A 15,500-nucleotide genomic window follows, 5' to 3' on the forward strand; every position below is an offset into this window, starting at 1 on the left:
TGTTGGGATGATCAAACACTTGTTTGAACTCCCGTACAAACCCAGTATAAGACATTAGGAGCTGTGAATTCTGCTCCCAAAGCGCCGTAGCCCAGGCGCGTGCCTCTCCTCGAAGCAGATTAATAACATAAGCCACCCGGCTGGCGTCTGACTCGTACATGACAGGGCGCTGTGAAAAGATGAGCGAACACTGCATGAGGAAGTCTGCGCACGTCTCAACACAGCCCCCGTACGGTTCCAGAGGGCTTATGTATGCTTCAGGGGACGGTGGGGGGGTTCGTTGAACGACCAGTGGAACATCTGATACAGGCCCAGGACCAGCCAGAGGAGTGGCTGCAGCAGCGCCCTGATCGCGCGCTTCCACCCTGGCGGTGAGAGCCTCTACCCTCCGATTAAGGAGGACATTCTGCTCGGTCACTAAATCTAACCGAGCCGTGAAGGCGGTTAAGATCTGCTGCAGCTCACTCAACACGCCTCCCGCTGACGCCTGTGCTCCTGGCTCTTCCATTGGCCGTTCAAGCACGGGTTGACGCCCCTCGGAATCCATGACGATGGCCGAGAAATCCTGTTGGGAAGGTGTCGTAGCACGGACCCACAACAGGGGGCGCAAATGAACGGACAATGAGTAAGCCAAAAGGTAACAATTTAATATTGTGATAAAACACAACGAAATGTACAGTAATTTTCACAGTCAATAAACACCAGGTGATGTGTGGGCAGGCTCGAAGATAGAAGACCCCTGACGAGAGAGAAGCCGCGTCCCACACGGCTTCCACCACCAACGGTCTGAAGAACACCGGAGCCGCCAAGTTCCGAGTCCCCAGGTGGCCTCTGTCTTCGGCTGTCAACCCTGGTACTGCTGGCAGAAAGCAGAGATATGATGTGTGAGTGTGAGTCCGCACACTCAGTAATCCACAGTCCAAACACAGTTAGGAGGGAGCTCCTCCACCTCCAATCACACACACTCGTGCAGCTCCTGGTCAACCACTTATCTGAGTTGGGGTGTGAGGCGAAGCCATCACTGTCAGTGCAGTCCGGCTTAAATAGTGGTGTGGATGAGTGACAGCTGGTGTGATGAGTGACAGCTGTCACTTCCTCTGGGTCTGGCGCCCTCTCGTGCTTGGAGCCCGCACTCCAAGCAGGGCGCCCTCTGGTGGTAGTGGGCCAGCAGTACCTCCTCTTCAGCGGCCCACATAACAATGTGACTAAAAAGATTAATCCAGGTTTTGAGTATATTTCTTATTGTTACATTGGAAACAAGGTACCAGTAGATTCAGTAGATTCTCACAAATCCAACAAGACCACGCATTCATGATATGCACACTCTTAAGGCTATGAAATTGGGCTATTCGTAAAAAAGTAGAAAAGGGGGTGTTCACAATAATAGTAGCATCTGCTGTTGACGCTACAAACTCAAAACTATTATGTTCAAAGTGCTTTTTTAGCAATCCTGTGAATCACTAAAGTAGTACATTTAGTTGTATAACCAGTTTTTCATGATTTCTTCACATGTGTGAGGCATTAATTTTGTTGGTTTGAAACCATGATTTTGCTCATTTACTAGTGTGCTTGGGGTCATTGTCTTGTTGAAACACCCAATTCAAGTTCATGTCCTCTTCAGCATAAGGCAACATGACCTCTTCAAGTATTTTGACATATCCAAACTGATCCATGATACCTGGTATGCGATATATAGGCCCAACACCATAGTAGGAGAAACATGCCCATATCATGATGCTTGTACCACCATGCTTCACTGTCTTCACTGTGAACTGTGGCTTGAATTCAGAGTTTGGGGGTTGTCTCACCTGCGGCCCTTGGACCCAAAAAGAACAATTTTACTCTCATCAGTCCACAAAATATTCCTCCATTTCTCTTTAGGCCAGTTGATGTGTTCTTTGGCAAATTGTAACCTCTTCTGCACATGTCTTTTATTTAACAGAGGGACTTTGCGGGGGATTCTTGCAAATAAATTAGCTTCACACAGGCGTCTTCTAACTGTCACAGCACTTACAGGTAACTCCAGACTGTCTTTGATCATCCTGGAGCTGATCAATGGGTGAGCCTTTGCCATTCTGGTTATTTTTCTATCCATTTTGATGGTTGTTTTCTTCCACGCATCTCTGGGTTTTTTTTTTGTTTTTTTTTTGGTCCATTTTAAAGCGTTGGAGATCATTGTAGATGAACAGCCTATAATTTTTTGCACCTGCGTATGTTTTCCCCTCTCCAATCAACTTTTTAATCAAACTACGCTGTTCTTCTGAACAATGTCTTGAACGTCCCATTTTCCTCAGGCTTTCAAAGAGAAAAGCATGTTCAACAAGTGCTGGCTTCATCCTTAAATAGGGGACACCTGATTCACACCTGTTTGTTCCACAAAATTAACGAACTCACTGACTGAATGCCACACTACTATTATTGTGAACTTCCCCTTTTCTACTTTTTTTTTTTACTAATAGCTCAATTTGAATGAATGAATGAATGAATGAAAACGAATGAATGAATGAATGAAAACTGTTTATTTTGAACATTTGATACAACAACAATTACATGATAGATCAGTAAAGACAACAACAAAAAAGTTCCTACTGTGTACCCAACATGTCCGAAAAGGGGTAGGGTGAAGCATCAGCTTATTTATCCCTACCCCTTCTTCCCCACAACCAGTAATACCCTTTGCCACATATACACATAGATTCCTACACACCTAAACCGATATCAATATATATATATATATATATATATATATATATATATATATATATATATATATATATATATCAACATACATACACATATACATACACATATATACACATATATATACACAAACATAAATATACACCTACACATACCTACTTACATACAAAATACTATATATTTACAAGCCGAAGCAAAAAACAAAAACACCCTAACCCTCATTACCCTTCCTCCTCCCTATACCTAGAAAAAAACATATTTTTGTACCGCTGTTTGAACTGGTTCATGCTTGGACATTGCTTGAGCCCCACTCCCAATCTGTTCCACATCCTCACCCCACAGACAGAAATACAGAAACCTTTTAATGTTGTTCGTGCCCACTGATGCTTTAAATTAAATTTCCCCCTCAGACTGCAATCCCCTGATCTGTTAAAAAACATATTTTTAATATTTGCTGGAAGTAAATTGTTTATTGCTTTATACACAATTTGTACTGTTTGAAAATGAACCAAGTCTGTGAATTTTAAGAATTTGGATTGTAAAAATAGTGGATTTGTATGATCTCTATAGCCAGTATTATGAATAATTCTTATAGCTCTTTTCTGCATTACTGATAGTGATTGTGTTGTACCTTTATAAGTATTACCCCATACCTCTGCACAGTACTGTAAATATGGTAAAACCAGTGAGCAGTAAAGAATGCGGAGTGAGTTGTGGTCCAGAATATGTTTCGCTTTGTTTAGAACTGAAATGCTTCTTGACAGTTTACTTTGTATATGTTTTATATGAGTCTTCCAGTTTATCTTATCATCTATTATCACCCCCAGAAACTTATTTTCATGTACCCTTTCAATATCTACCCCCTCGACTTGTAACTGAACCTGTATGTCTGTATTACAATAGCCAAATAACATGTATTTTGTTTTACTTAAGTTTAATGATAATTTGTTTCTGTCAAACCATATTTTCAATTTTCCCATTTCTATACTGATCCTCCTCAGTAACTCCTGCAAATCCCCCCCTGAACAAAAAATGCTTGTGTCATCTGCAAATAATACTAATTTTAATATTTTGGAAACATTGACAATATCATTTATATAAATTAGAAACCGTTTTGGACCCAATACTGACCCCTGTGGGACGCCACAAGCATTGTCCAAGCATGATGATGTATATTCCCCCAACTTCACAAACTGTTTTCTGTTAAGTAGCTTCTCACCCAGTGCAACACCAACCCGCTAATCCCATACTGTTCAAGTTTACTGATTAATATGTCATAATTGATTGTATCAAAAGCCTTTTTAAGGTCTATAAATATTCGAACTGAATGTAATTTGTGGTCTATGGCGTTTGTAATCTCCTCAACTGATTCTATTAATGCAAGTGATGTTGAACTGTGTGCTCTGAATCCATATTGACTATCAGTAAGTAATTTATGTTTATTTATGAATTTGTCTAATCTATTATTGAATAACTTTTCTAATAATTTGGAAAATTGTGGAAGCAAAGAAACAGGTCTATAATTTGTGAAGTGGTGTCTATCCCCAGTCTTATACAGCGGCACAACCTTAGCTATTTTCATTTGATTGGGAAATTTACCGGTTTGAAATTTCATAGCCTTAAGAGTGTGCATATCATGAATGCTTGGTCTTGTTGGATTTGTGAGAATCTACTGAATCTCCTGGTACCTTGTTTCCCATGTAACAATAAGAAATATTCTCAAAACCTGGATTAATCTTTTTAGTCACACAGCACTACTATTATTCTGAACACTACTGTAATAGACACAATAAAACAAAGCTAAGATATAGTAAAATACATAGGAATAAAAGGAGTAAAATAAAATCTAGTAAAATAAATAAAAACATTGAAGTAAAACAGTTCAGGTTATGTCAGTGGGTTGGTCACTTTGTCGAGTTCATGATAGCGACATTTGGTATTCAAGATTTTTTTAAAAGAGCCTTTGGCCAGAGGAGCTCTGTGGCGCCTCCCAGACTTCAGGAGCTCAAACTGACAGGACAGAGGACGAAAGCCGTCCGGCAGGACTCTCTGAGCTTTCCTCCTCATCCTGTCAGTGTTTATATAGCGCCAAATCACAAAAAAAATTGCCTCAAGGCGCTTCACACGAGTAAGGTCTAACCTTACTAACCCTCAGAGCAAGCACACAGGTGACAGTGGTAAGGAAAAACTCCATCTGAGGAAGAATCCTCAAGCAAACCAGACTCAAAGGGGTGACCCTCTGCTCGGGCCATGCTACTGACACAAATTACACAACAATTCACAAAACAAATATACAGGAAATGTTGCTGGTGCATAGGACAGGAGGGTTGTACAGATCCCAACTGTATCCCAAAGTAGCCGCTTCATAGTGATCTAGACCTAAGCCCATGCTGAAATTCAGCAGGGAAAAGGCTACTAAACATAGAAAGGAATACACCTCTGATCTGACACACCTCTCCAGATAAAACAGTGATTGAGGAAGGACAGATCAAACTGGTCCAACAACATGTCACTGAGCTGCCACGTGAGCCGCTCATCGCACGGCGCCACAGAAAAACACCTCCGTGTTGATAACCATTTGTAAGATTCAGGCAGTTTTCGATGGCTTTCAGTCGAGTGAGTATCTGAGAAATTGTTTAACAGCTGAGCATGTTCAAACTTGTCCTGTGAGACTTCTGACGGAGGTGTTTTGCTGTGGCACCGCGCCATGAGCGGCTGGGTGCCGACGCGCGAATCCGTCCGCACGACTTTCATTACAAAATCTCCTTTAACAGAGGAAGGTCCGGATAAACTGCTGATCCCGACCTCTTCTGAAACTTCTCTGCTCTCTCACGACATCCTGCGTCAACAGAGGCTTAAATTTGGAAGTTTTCAGCTCGAAACAGGCTGACGACGGTGGCTCGGGGCACGGCGCGCCGTCCGGCACCGTGGGCTGTTCTTAAAGCGATAGTAACACTCCTTAATCTCTCATCAGCCGTTAAAATTTTCACCGAAAACTGTCTGAATTTCTTGAATGGTGTCCACTTGGATGTGCCTTACAGTTTCTGAAAAAATTTTGATCAAGCAAAGCGCCAGTCTCTCAGGAAGTTCTCAGACAAAGGAATTCCAACGGGAGGGGTGGATCAGTGCTCACTCAAAGCCTGCCCACAGGCGAATGACGCAACGGACAGGCGTGAAAAAACTCACGCATGCTCACGAGGGTTCAAGCTTGTCTGACACAATCACACGTGATTCAAATCCATATAGTTTTTGAAAAAAATAATAAGGTCAGATACTTTTCTAATAGACCTCGTAGTAATAGCTTTATTTATTGACCTAAGAAAGGCTTTTGACAAAATCAATCACAACATATTATTTCAAAAGATGGAACTGTATGGGATCAGAGGGGTGGCTCTGAATTGGATTAAAAGCTATTTAGAAAACCGGAAGCAGTTTGTTAAACTTGGGGACTGCTGTTCTTTGTATCTGACAATCGTTTGTGGGCTTCCTCGGGGTTCTGTGTTGGAACTAAAGTTATTTATTTTGTACATTAACCATTTATGTAAAGATTAGGATGTGTTCAGAGTAGTTCTCTTTGCAGATGACACAAATGTGTTTTGTTCAGGAGGTCATTTGCAACAATTATTATCTGATTTAGGAACGAAAATGATAAAGTTGAAGAGTTGGTTTGATATTAACAAACTGTCATTAAATTGGTCTAAACTAAAATAATGTTATTTGGAAATCATAAAAAAGATGCACAAATACAGTTAAATATACAAGGGGTAAACATAGAATGTGTCAAAGAGAACAAGTGGTTAGGTGTGATTATTGATGAAAGAATCAACTGGAAAGCTCATATTCAACATATTCAAAAGAAAGTATCAAAAAGTATTGCAGTTTTAAATAAGGCTAAGCACATTCTTGATAGCAAATCACTACATACTCTGTACTGTGCATTGATTGCACCTTACCTGATTTAGTGTGCAGAAGTCTGGGGCAATAGCTATAAAACTAAAGTGCAACCATTATTCATCCTTCAAAAAAGAGCATTAAGAACAATCCACAATGCAGGGTATCGTTTGTGATCATACCAACCCATTGCTTATTAAATCAAAAATATTAAAACTCTATGATATGATAACGTTCAAGACTGCTCAATTGATGTACAAAGTGAAAAATAAGCAATTGCCATTTAGAATTCAAGTTTTTTTTACGCAAAGAGAAGGAATATATCATTTAAGGGTGGCCAGGTTGACAGATGAGATCAGACAGGAGTCCCCATGGACTATGATGTTTGCAGATGACATTGTGATCTGTAGTGAGAGTAGAGGGCAAGTTGAGTCTAATCTGGAGAGGTGGAGATATGCTTTGGAGAGAAGGGGAATGAAAGTCAGTAGAGGCAAGACTGAGTACATGTGTGTGGATGGGAGGGAGCCCAGTGGAATAGTGCAGTTACAAGGAGTAGAAGTGGTGAAAGTAGATGAGTTTAAATATTTGGGGTCAACTGTTCAAAATAATGGAGAGTGTGGTAGAGAGGTGAAGACGAGAGTGCAGGCAGGGTGGAGTGGGTGGAGAAAGGTGGCAGGAGTGATTTGTGACCGAAGAATATCAGCAAGAGTGAAGGGGAAAGTCTACAGGACAGTAGTGAGACCAGCTATGTTGTACGGTTTGTAGACGGTGGCACTAACAAAAAGACAGGAGGCAGAGCTGGAGGTGGCAGAGCTGAAGATGTTGAGATTCTCTTTGGGAGTAACAAGAATGGACAAGATTAGGAATGAACATATCAGAAGGACAGCTCAGGTGGGACAGTTTGGAGACAAAGTCAGAGAGGCAAGATTGAGATGGTTTGGACATGTGCAGAGGAGGGACCCAGGGTATATAGGGAGAAGGATGCTGAGGATGGAGCCACCAGGCAGGAGGAGAAGAGGGAGACCAAAGAGGAGGTTCATGGATGTGCTGAGGGAGGACATGCAGGTGGTTGGTGTGACAAAGGAAGATACAGAGGACAGGGTGAGATGGAAACTATTGATCTGCTGTGGCGACCCCTAACGGGAACAGCCGAAAGACAAAGAAGAAGAAGAAGTATCATTTTAAAATTGTGGGGGCTGATGAAACAGGTTGAGTTTTTGTGTTGTATGAAGAATGTGCTACTCTTGAATCCTTACTACTGAAAATGTATGGTGGTAAGTAGCACGTAATCAGAGCTGTTTGGGAAATATGTGACTTCACTTCAGATTTTGTTTGGAAATGATCATTCATGTTCAGGCACATAGCCTGGTTTAATGTGACTGTACGGAGGGGTGTAGGCGTTGATAAGCGTTACTTCTGCCTACGCCTTTTGGGCACTATGTACATTGTTTTCTTTTTCTATTCTCTCTTTTAACTGCTTTGTCTATGAGTTTTGTTTGTTTGTGTGCAAGTGATTTTTGTTAAGCATATGTGTGCCTAATAAATTCAATTATCCTTAAAACATATTAGTAGTAATTCTTTATAGTCACTGTAGATGGTATTGGTCGCTTATGATAATGTTGATGTTGTTTTGTTGAATCTGCAGGATTCTGCTGCTTTCCTTCATCCCAAGAAACTCTGTCTTGACTCAACATCAGTTCTCAAACATCTAAGAGTTTCATTTCAAGGGTTCTTGAAATGAAAGCGGCTACAACAATGCAAACGGGACAACTGATGTACTTCCATCTCAACATTCTTCTCTACTCAATGAATATCATTTTTTGCAGTTTTCCAGTCAACGGATTTTCACTCAAGTCTTGCCGAATCAGCTACTCAAAGGCACTGTGCATTAGCGCTCAACTCACAGAGGTTCCTCAAGACATTCCACCAATATTGACAGGTTTCGACTTGTCCGTAAACAAAATTCCCAAAATTCAAGCATCTGATTTTAAAAATCAACCACATCTGATCAGTTTGAACCTGAAACACAACAAAATTTCTCAGATAGCTGGAGGTGCGTTTAGCAATCTGATTGCCTTGAAGGTGTTAAACCTCAATAACAATAAACTTGTTGCACTGGGAGACAGTCTCTTTGATGGTTTGAGTAACCTCACAGAGTTACGAATCGTGAACAACGGCATCAAATCTGTGTCGCCTTCCACATTTAAGCCTTTAGGAAGGTTGCAGGTGTTGGACTTGTCGAGCAACAAACTGGTATACTTATTCACAGTTTCTTACATTTTACAACACGTGCCGAATCTACGTGAGCTGAACATTAAACAGAACACTTTATGGGCTTTTATGTCGGAGAAGTTGTCAAATAAGTCAATAGGACTAATGTCACTTGATTTGTCACAAAATCACCTCAGTAGCTTTACGATGAGTGCAGATGTTTTCCCGAACCTCACGTGGCTAAACCTCAGCGGCACGGCTAAAAAGCGTCATTTAAAATGGGAGGTGAGGAACACAACTTTTCTGAGACACGTCTCCATTCTTGATATTAGTTCGTTTCGCTTGCCATTGGATAAAATAAAAATGATATTAGAGAGTTTCAACTCCTCCCTTACCAATCTGAGGATGAATTCAATGAAAAATAATATCAAAACGCTCGTCAGCATTTCCTGCTCAATCCCAACGCTGTCCACGCTGCAGCTCCAGAACAACCAGCTCACAGCTGTCGCTTTTGATTTCTTTCCACTGTGCACTAATGTGACTGAGATCGACTTATCACAAAATCAGATTGTAAAAATCAACGAAAATGCCTTCAAACCTCTTGAAGCACTCAGGATTTTAAATCTGAGGTGTAACAGGCTTTCATCTGTTCCAAGTGCCATCAGAAATCAACCAACTCTTGTGGAACTGGACCTCAGCAGCAACAAAATCAGAGCACTCGGTTGTCAAGACTTCGCCAACTTGATAAAGCTCAGAGAGCTCAGTCTTAATCAGAATTCTCTCTCGGCTCTAACAAATTGTACGTTCAGGGAATTAATTAACTTGCAGGTACTGAAGCTGCAGCACAACAGCATCGCTTCACTGTACGGGTCTTTCCAGAAGTACTTGCCAACTCTCAAAATTCTGCATTTGAATAGTAATAAGCTCACAACAATCGCACGCGAGGAATTTATGGGTTTGCGTTCCCTCCAGAACTTGTCATTACAAGAAAACCAAATTAATTATCTTGATAAAGGGGCTTTTAATAAATTGAGAAATCTTAGTTATCTTCAGCTACAGTCTAATGGACTTGAAGCAAGTGGAATACAAAATGTTTTCAGCACTCTTAAAAATTTACAAAGGCTGGATTTGAGTAACAACCGCATTAGATATCGCAATGATGTACCTTTGTCTGAGCCACCATTTTCTCAACTGTCCCAGTTGGAGTATTTGTTTTTACCAAGTCAACACCACAGGGGGAAAGGTTCTCTGCCTCGTAATCTTCTGCAAGGTTTGACAAATCTATTATATTTTGACACCAGGGACAGCCGACTTGCATCCTTGCATGCAAACACCTTTAATTATACACCTCGGTTGAAAGTTCTGTATATAAACTCGAACGAGAAGATGGCTGTCTCTCCAGATTTGTTTGCCCCAATTTCGAACCTTAAAAGCCTCTACATATCTAGAACAACTCTTGGTTCTCTGAATATCCTTCAAAAAGCAAACCTTACCAAGCTTGAGTTCCTGCAAGCAAGAATGAATCAATTTTCAGTCATCAGTAAAGAGACAATAAAGTCTCTTCCAGCCCTTTTGTACCTGGATCTTCAAAATGACACTTTCTATTGTAACTGTGACAACGCCTGGTTCCTCCAGTGGGTGAAAGACAACAACCAAACACAAGTTTTTGATGCCTACAACTTTGTTTGCCAATACCCTCAAGACCTTGCAGGAACAAAACTGTTGGAACTTGATGTCCGCTCTTGCTCACTGGACACTGAATTCATCTGCTTCTTGTCCACCACATGTGTGATCGTGTTTTTCATGGCGGTGACCTCCACATATCACTTTCTACGATGGCACCTGGTCTACGGCTATTATTTCTTCCTGGCTTTGCTTTTTGACAGAAAGCAAAAGAACAAACAGACACCTCATCAGTATGATGCATTTGTTTCTTACAACATCTATGATGAGCCTTGGGTCTTTGGAGAACTGCTACCAAAACTCGAGGAAGAACAAGGCTGGAAGTTGTGCCTGCACCATCGAGACTTCCTGCCAGGTAACACTTATTATTTTTATTTGAAAACACTGAAATGGGGAAAAAACAAAGGAATGGTGTTGTGTGTGTGTGTGTGCATTTGTCAGTTTTGTTTGTGTTTTTTTTTTTTGTTGTTTATGGGATTGTATTTTCCATGTCTGTGTTCTTCTTCTTCTTCTTCTGGGTTTGTCAGTCTTTTGTCCTTGTGGTTTGTTCCTCTGCCTCCCCCTTGTGCCTGTCCTTGGTTTTGCGTTTGGGGTTTTATTTCTGTTTTGTTCCTCATCCTTTGACTCCCCCTGGTGACCATTCCTAGTGTTGTCTGTGTCTAAGTCCATGTGAGCTTTGTTTTTTTGTCTGTATCACAGTCTGTGTTCATAGGTAAATGGTAAATGGACTGCATTTATATAGTGCTTTTCCATCTGCATCAGATGCTCAAAGCGCTTTACAATTATGCCTTCACCCTGATGTCAGGGTGCTGCCATACAAGGTGCTCACTACACACCGGGAGCAATAGGGGATTAAAGGCCTTGCCCAAGGGCCCTTAGTGATTTTCCAGTCAGGCGGAGATTTGAACCCATGATCTTCTGGACTCAAGCCCAACACCTTAACCACTAGACCATCACCTCCCCTAGTTGTCTTTGGTTATTTTGTCACTGTCTGCAGTTTAGTTTCCTTTGTTATGGTGTCTTCTTCCTGTGGTTAGTTTGATCATGGTTTTTGTTTTTTATCAACTGCAGTTTGTCTTCCTGTTTTATTTTGGTGAACTGACTATTCTTGTTTTTTAGTTAACTTCTTCCTGTGTTGTCTTCCCCAGCTGGGGTTGATTAGTTTAATCTCACCTGTCTTCAGTTGTGTCATCACCCCAGTGTGTATTTTAGTCAGAGTTTGCCCCTGTGTTTTTTCTGGTTCCTTACTTTGGTTTGCGTTACTCTTGTCATGTTTACAAGCACTTTGTGAACTGTTTGTCACCTCTTGTTGCGGCTGTATTTAGTCTTGGTCTACTCTCTGGCTCGATTCATTTAGAAAGTTTTGTTTGGACTGTTTTCCCTCATTCCTTCACATCAATTGTTTGGCCTGTTTTCCATTTTTTGGAACATTAAATCACCTGTGGTTGCAATTTACCATCTGCCTCATTTGCTGCCTGCATTTTGGGTTCAGTTTTGACAGGAGGCTAAACAATGCCATTGGCTAGCACTAATGTCTCCACAGTTTAGGTGTTCATATCTTCACCCAGATAGATTTAGTTGGTTTTAAAATTGGCTAAGTGAAGCAAAGTTCGTTTTACTTTAGATTCCTTTTATGGTTTTGTTTACCATTTGGAATAAATGGCATTTTGATGAAGCTGTAACTTCCTTGGTAAGTTCTAGCATATGTTAGCAGACTGAGGTCATAGCATTCCGTGTACTGGGCTAAAAAATTGGTACATGTACAGTTTGTGTTCTTGCATTTAGTGCTTTTACAGCCTTTAATTTACAGTGAGGAAAATACGTATTTGAACACCCTGTGGTTTTGCAAGTTCTCCCACTTAGAAATCATGGAGGGGTCTGAAATTTTCCTCTTAGGTGCATGTCCACTGTGAGAGACATAATCTAAAAAAAAATCCGGAAATCACAATGTATGATTTTTTAATAATTTATTTGTATGTTATTGCTGCAAATAAGTATTTGAACACCTGTGAAAATCAATGTTAATATTTGGTGCAGTAGCCTTTGTTTGCAATTACAGATGTCAAATCTTTCCTGTAGTTTTTCACCAGGTTTGCACACACTGTAGCAGGGATTTTGGTCCACTCCTCCATACAGAGCTTCTCTAGATCTTTCAGGTTTGGAGTTTCAGCTCCCTCCAAAGATTTTCTATTGAGTTCAGGTCTGGAGACTGGCCAGGCCACTCCAGGACCTTGAAATGCTTCTTACAGAGCCCCTCCTTAGTTGCCCTGGCTGTGTGTTTGGGGTCATTGTCATGCTGGAAGACCCAGCCATGACCCATCTTCAATGTTCATACTGAGGGAAGGAGGTTGTTTGCCAAAATCTCACAATACATGACCCCATCCATCCTCCCCTCAATATGGTGCAGTCATCCTGTCCCCTTTGCAGAAGAGCACCCCAGAGTATGATGTTTCCACCCCCATGCTTCATGGTCGGGATGGTTTTCTTGGGGTTGTTCTCATCCTCTAAACATGGTAAGTGAAGTTAATTCCAAAAAGTTCTATTCTGGTCTCATCTAACCACATGACCTTCTCCCATGCCTCCTCTGGATCATCCAGTCACTGGTGAACTTCAAACGGGCCTGGACATGTGCTGGTTTGAGCAGGGGGGCCTTGCTGCCCTGCAGGATTTTAAACCATGACAGCATCATGTGTTACTAATGTAATCTTTGTGACTGTGGTCCCAGCTCTCTTCAGGTCATTGACCAGGTCCTCCTGTATAGTTCTGAGCTTTCTCAGAATCATCCTTACCCCACAAAGTGAGATCTTACATGGAATCCCAGACCGAGGGAGATTGGCAGTCATCTTGTGTTTCTTCCACTTTCTAATAAATAATCATAACAGTTGTTGTCTTCTGCCAAGCTGCTTGCCTGTTGTCCTGTAGTCCATCCCAGCCTTGTCCCTGGTGTCCTTAGACAGCTCTTTGGTCTTGGCTATGGTGGACAGGTTGGAGTGTGATTGATTGAGTGTGTGAACAGGTGTCTTTTATACAGGTAACAAGTTCAAACAGGTGCAATTAATACAGGTAAAGAGTGCAGAATAAGAGGGCTTCTTAAAAGAAAAATTAACAGGTCTGTGTGAGCCAGAATTCTTGCTGGTTGGTAGGTGGTCAAATACTTATTTGCAGCAGTAACATACAAATAAATTATTTAAAAAAAAGCATACATTGTGATTTCCGGATTTTTTTTTTTTTTTTTTTTTTTGATTATGTCTCTCACAGTGGACATGCACCTAAGATGAAAATTTCAGACCCCTCCATGATTTCTAAGTGGGAGAACTTGCAAAACTGCAGGGTGTTCAAATACTTATTTTCCTCACTGTAGCTAACACTCGGTCAACTTGGATAGATATGTAGCCTCAAAGAAAAACTCATGCAAGATAGTGGAGATCGAAAATTGACTTTAGGGTAAGTGGAAAACTGTATAATCAGCTGTTTCTTCACATTTATCAAGGTACCTCCATAGGGACGTACCTCCATCCTCCAAGATAATTCTAATGACACTTTCTCCTATTTAGTAGCAACAAGAAGTGGTTTATCGCAAACATTTTCAGCATGTCCCATACCAGCACGTTTCGCTGTGTAGCCTGTGACAGTGTTTGTGTTCAAAGTCAGTAGCACTTATAAAGCATTTTTGTCCTGAATGAAAATATGAACCAAAAAGCATCTAAAAATAGAGCCAAGGTTGAAAAATCCCAGAATTTCCTATATACTGTTGTGAAATTTTGCAGTTACACCTGTACTCCTATTAGGCTCTTTCTATGACACTCTTAGAAGCATGGAACAGTTTTCTAACCAACCCAGTTCTCTTTTCACCAGGGAAACCAATCATTGATAACATTACGGATGCCATCTATGGATGCAGAAAGACCATCTGTGTGATAAGTCACCATTACCTTGAGAGCGAGTGGTGTTCCAGAGAGATCCAGATGGCCAGGTATTGTCCCACATGAATTTAAGAGTCCCTGCACAGGGACCCATAGTATCTTTACGCTCATAAGTATGTATTAATTTGCATAAATATCCGTGTGACCTATTAAACACTTGCCTGTTTGTCAGTAACAGAAATGGATTGCTAAACTTGCAAAATTTGTCTGCTAATATTCACCTATACAGTCAGATTGCTGGAATAACTGCACTGAGCTAAATTCAGCAAGGCACAATGATAAATGAGTCAAAGGCAGCAAAACCGGATGATCAGGCCTACATTGGTGCCAGCCTATGGGTGAACTCGGCCTGCACTACAAGCCCAACCTGACTCATTGAGGGCAGTTTAACCCAAAGTCAAACAGTGTAGGCTTGGTTCCATTATAGGCCCATTTAGTTAGGCCTGGTCCATCTGTCAGCGCATAGGCGGTATGAGGGCAGCCCAAGTAGGTGAAGTCATCCAATCTCCTTTCCAGTTATTGTAACTGTTACTGTAGCACTAGTGCGACCCTCTCATTGTCTGCTGTGAGAACGTGGAGCATAAATTTGTTGCACTGTGTATCAATAGGGGTGCTATATGGACCAACCAATTACCTGTAGTATTTCTCAGAGCAGTGCAGTCCTTTTACCTCATGAGGTATATGGCTCAGCCCAACAATACTGTGATCAGTTTCAGTCATAGAATACCAGTGGCGCAGTTAGAACTTATCCCCAAGATATACTAAAACCATAAATCCCTCAGCATATACTAAAACCAAACTAACAAATAGTACAGTTATTGATTACAATTAAATGTTGTGGATGGTGAAAAAGTTGAGGCATATTCAAACAGTACATAACAGCAGCAACAATACAATAGTTGCAATAGTTTTTAAAGGCACAGCTTCATACGAGGGTAGGCTGAAAAGTTGTAAGGCTCCCCATGAAGGAGTAATGCATTAACTGCATTATAGTGAGCCTTAGAACTTTTCAGCCTACTCTCATATGTTTAATCCCTCAGACGACAGATTTGTGTTGAATCATCTCTTACAGACAGCACAGTACTGTGAAGG

The 15,500-nt window shown here is 41.1% G+C and overlaps 1 protein-coding gene across 1 annotated transcript in view; it reads left to right on the top strand.

The window, feature by feature from the left end:
• tlr22 (toll-like receptor 22) overlaps window positions 1-15,500 on the top strand; it is a 39,862-nt gene that overhangs the window by 21,816 nt on the left and 2,546 nt on the right. The window contains exons 2-3 of the mRNA XM_034166021.1: window positions 8,237-10,840; window positions 14,341-14,458. Coding sequence (XP_034021912.1) covers window positions 8,329-10,840; window positions 14,341-14,458 — 2,630 coding nt within the window. The 5' untranslated portion in view covers window positions 8,237-8,328. The remainder of the gene's footprint in view (window positions 1-8,236; window positions 10,841-14,340; window positions 14,459-15,500) is intronic.

Source organism: Thalassophryne amazonica, chromosome 1 (assembly GCF_902500255.1).
Source record: "Thalassophryne amazonica chromosome 1, fThaAma1.1, whole genome shotgun sequence".
Taxonomy (NCBI): Eukaryota; Metazoa; Chordata; class Actinopteri; order Batrachoidiformes; family Batrachoididae; genus Thalassophryne; species Thalassophryne amazonica.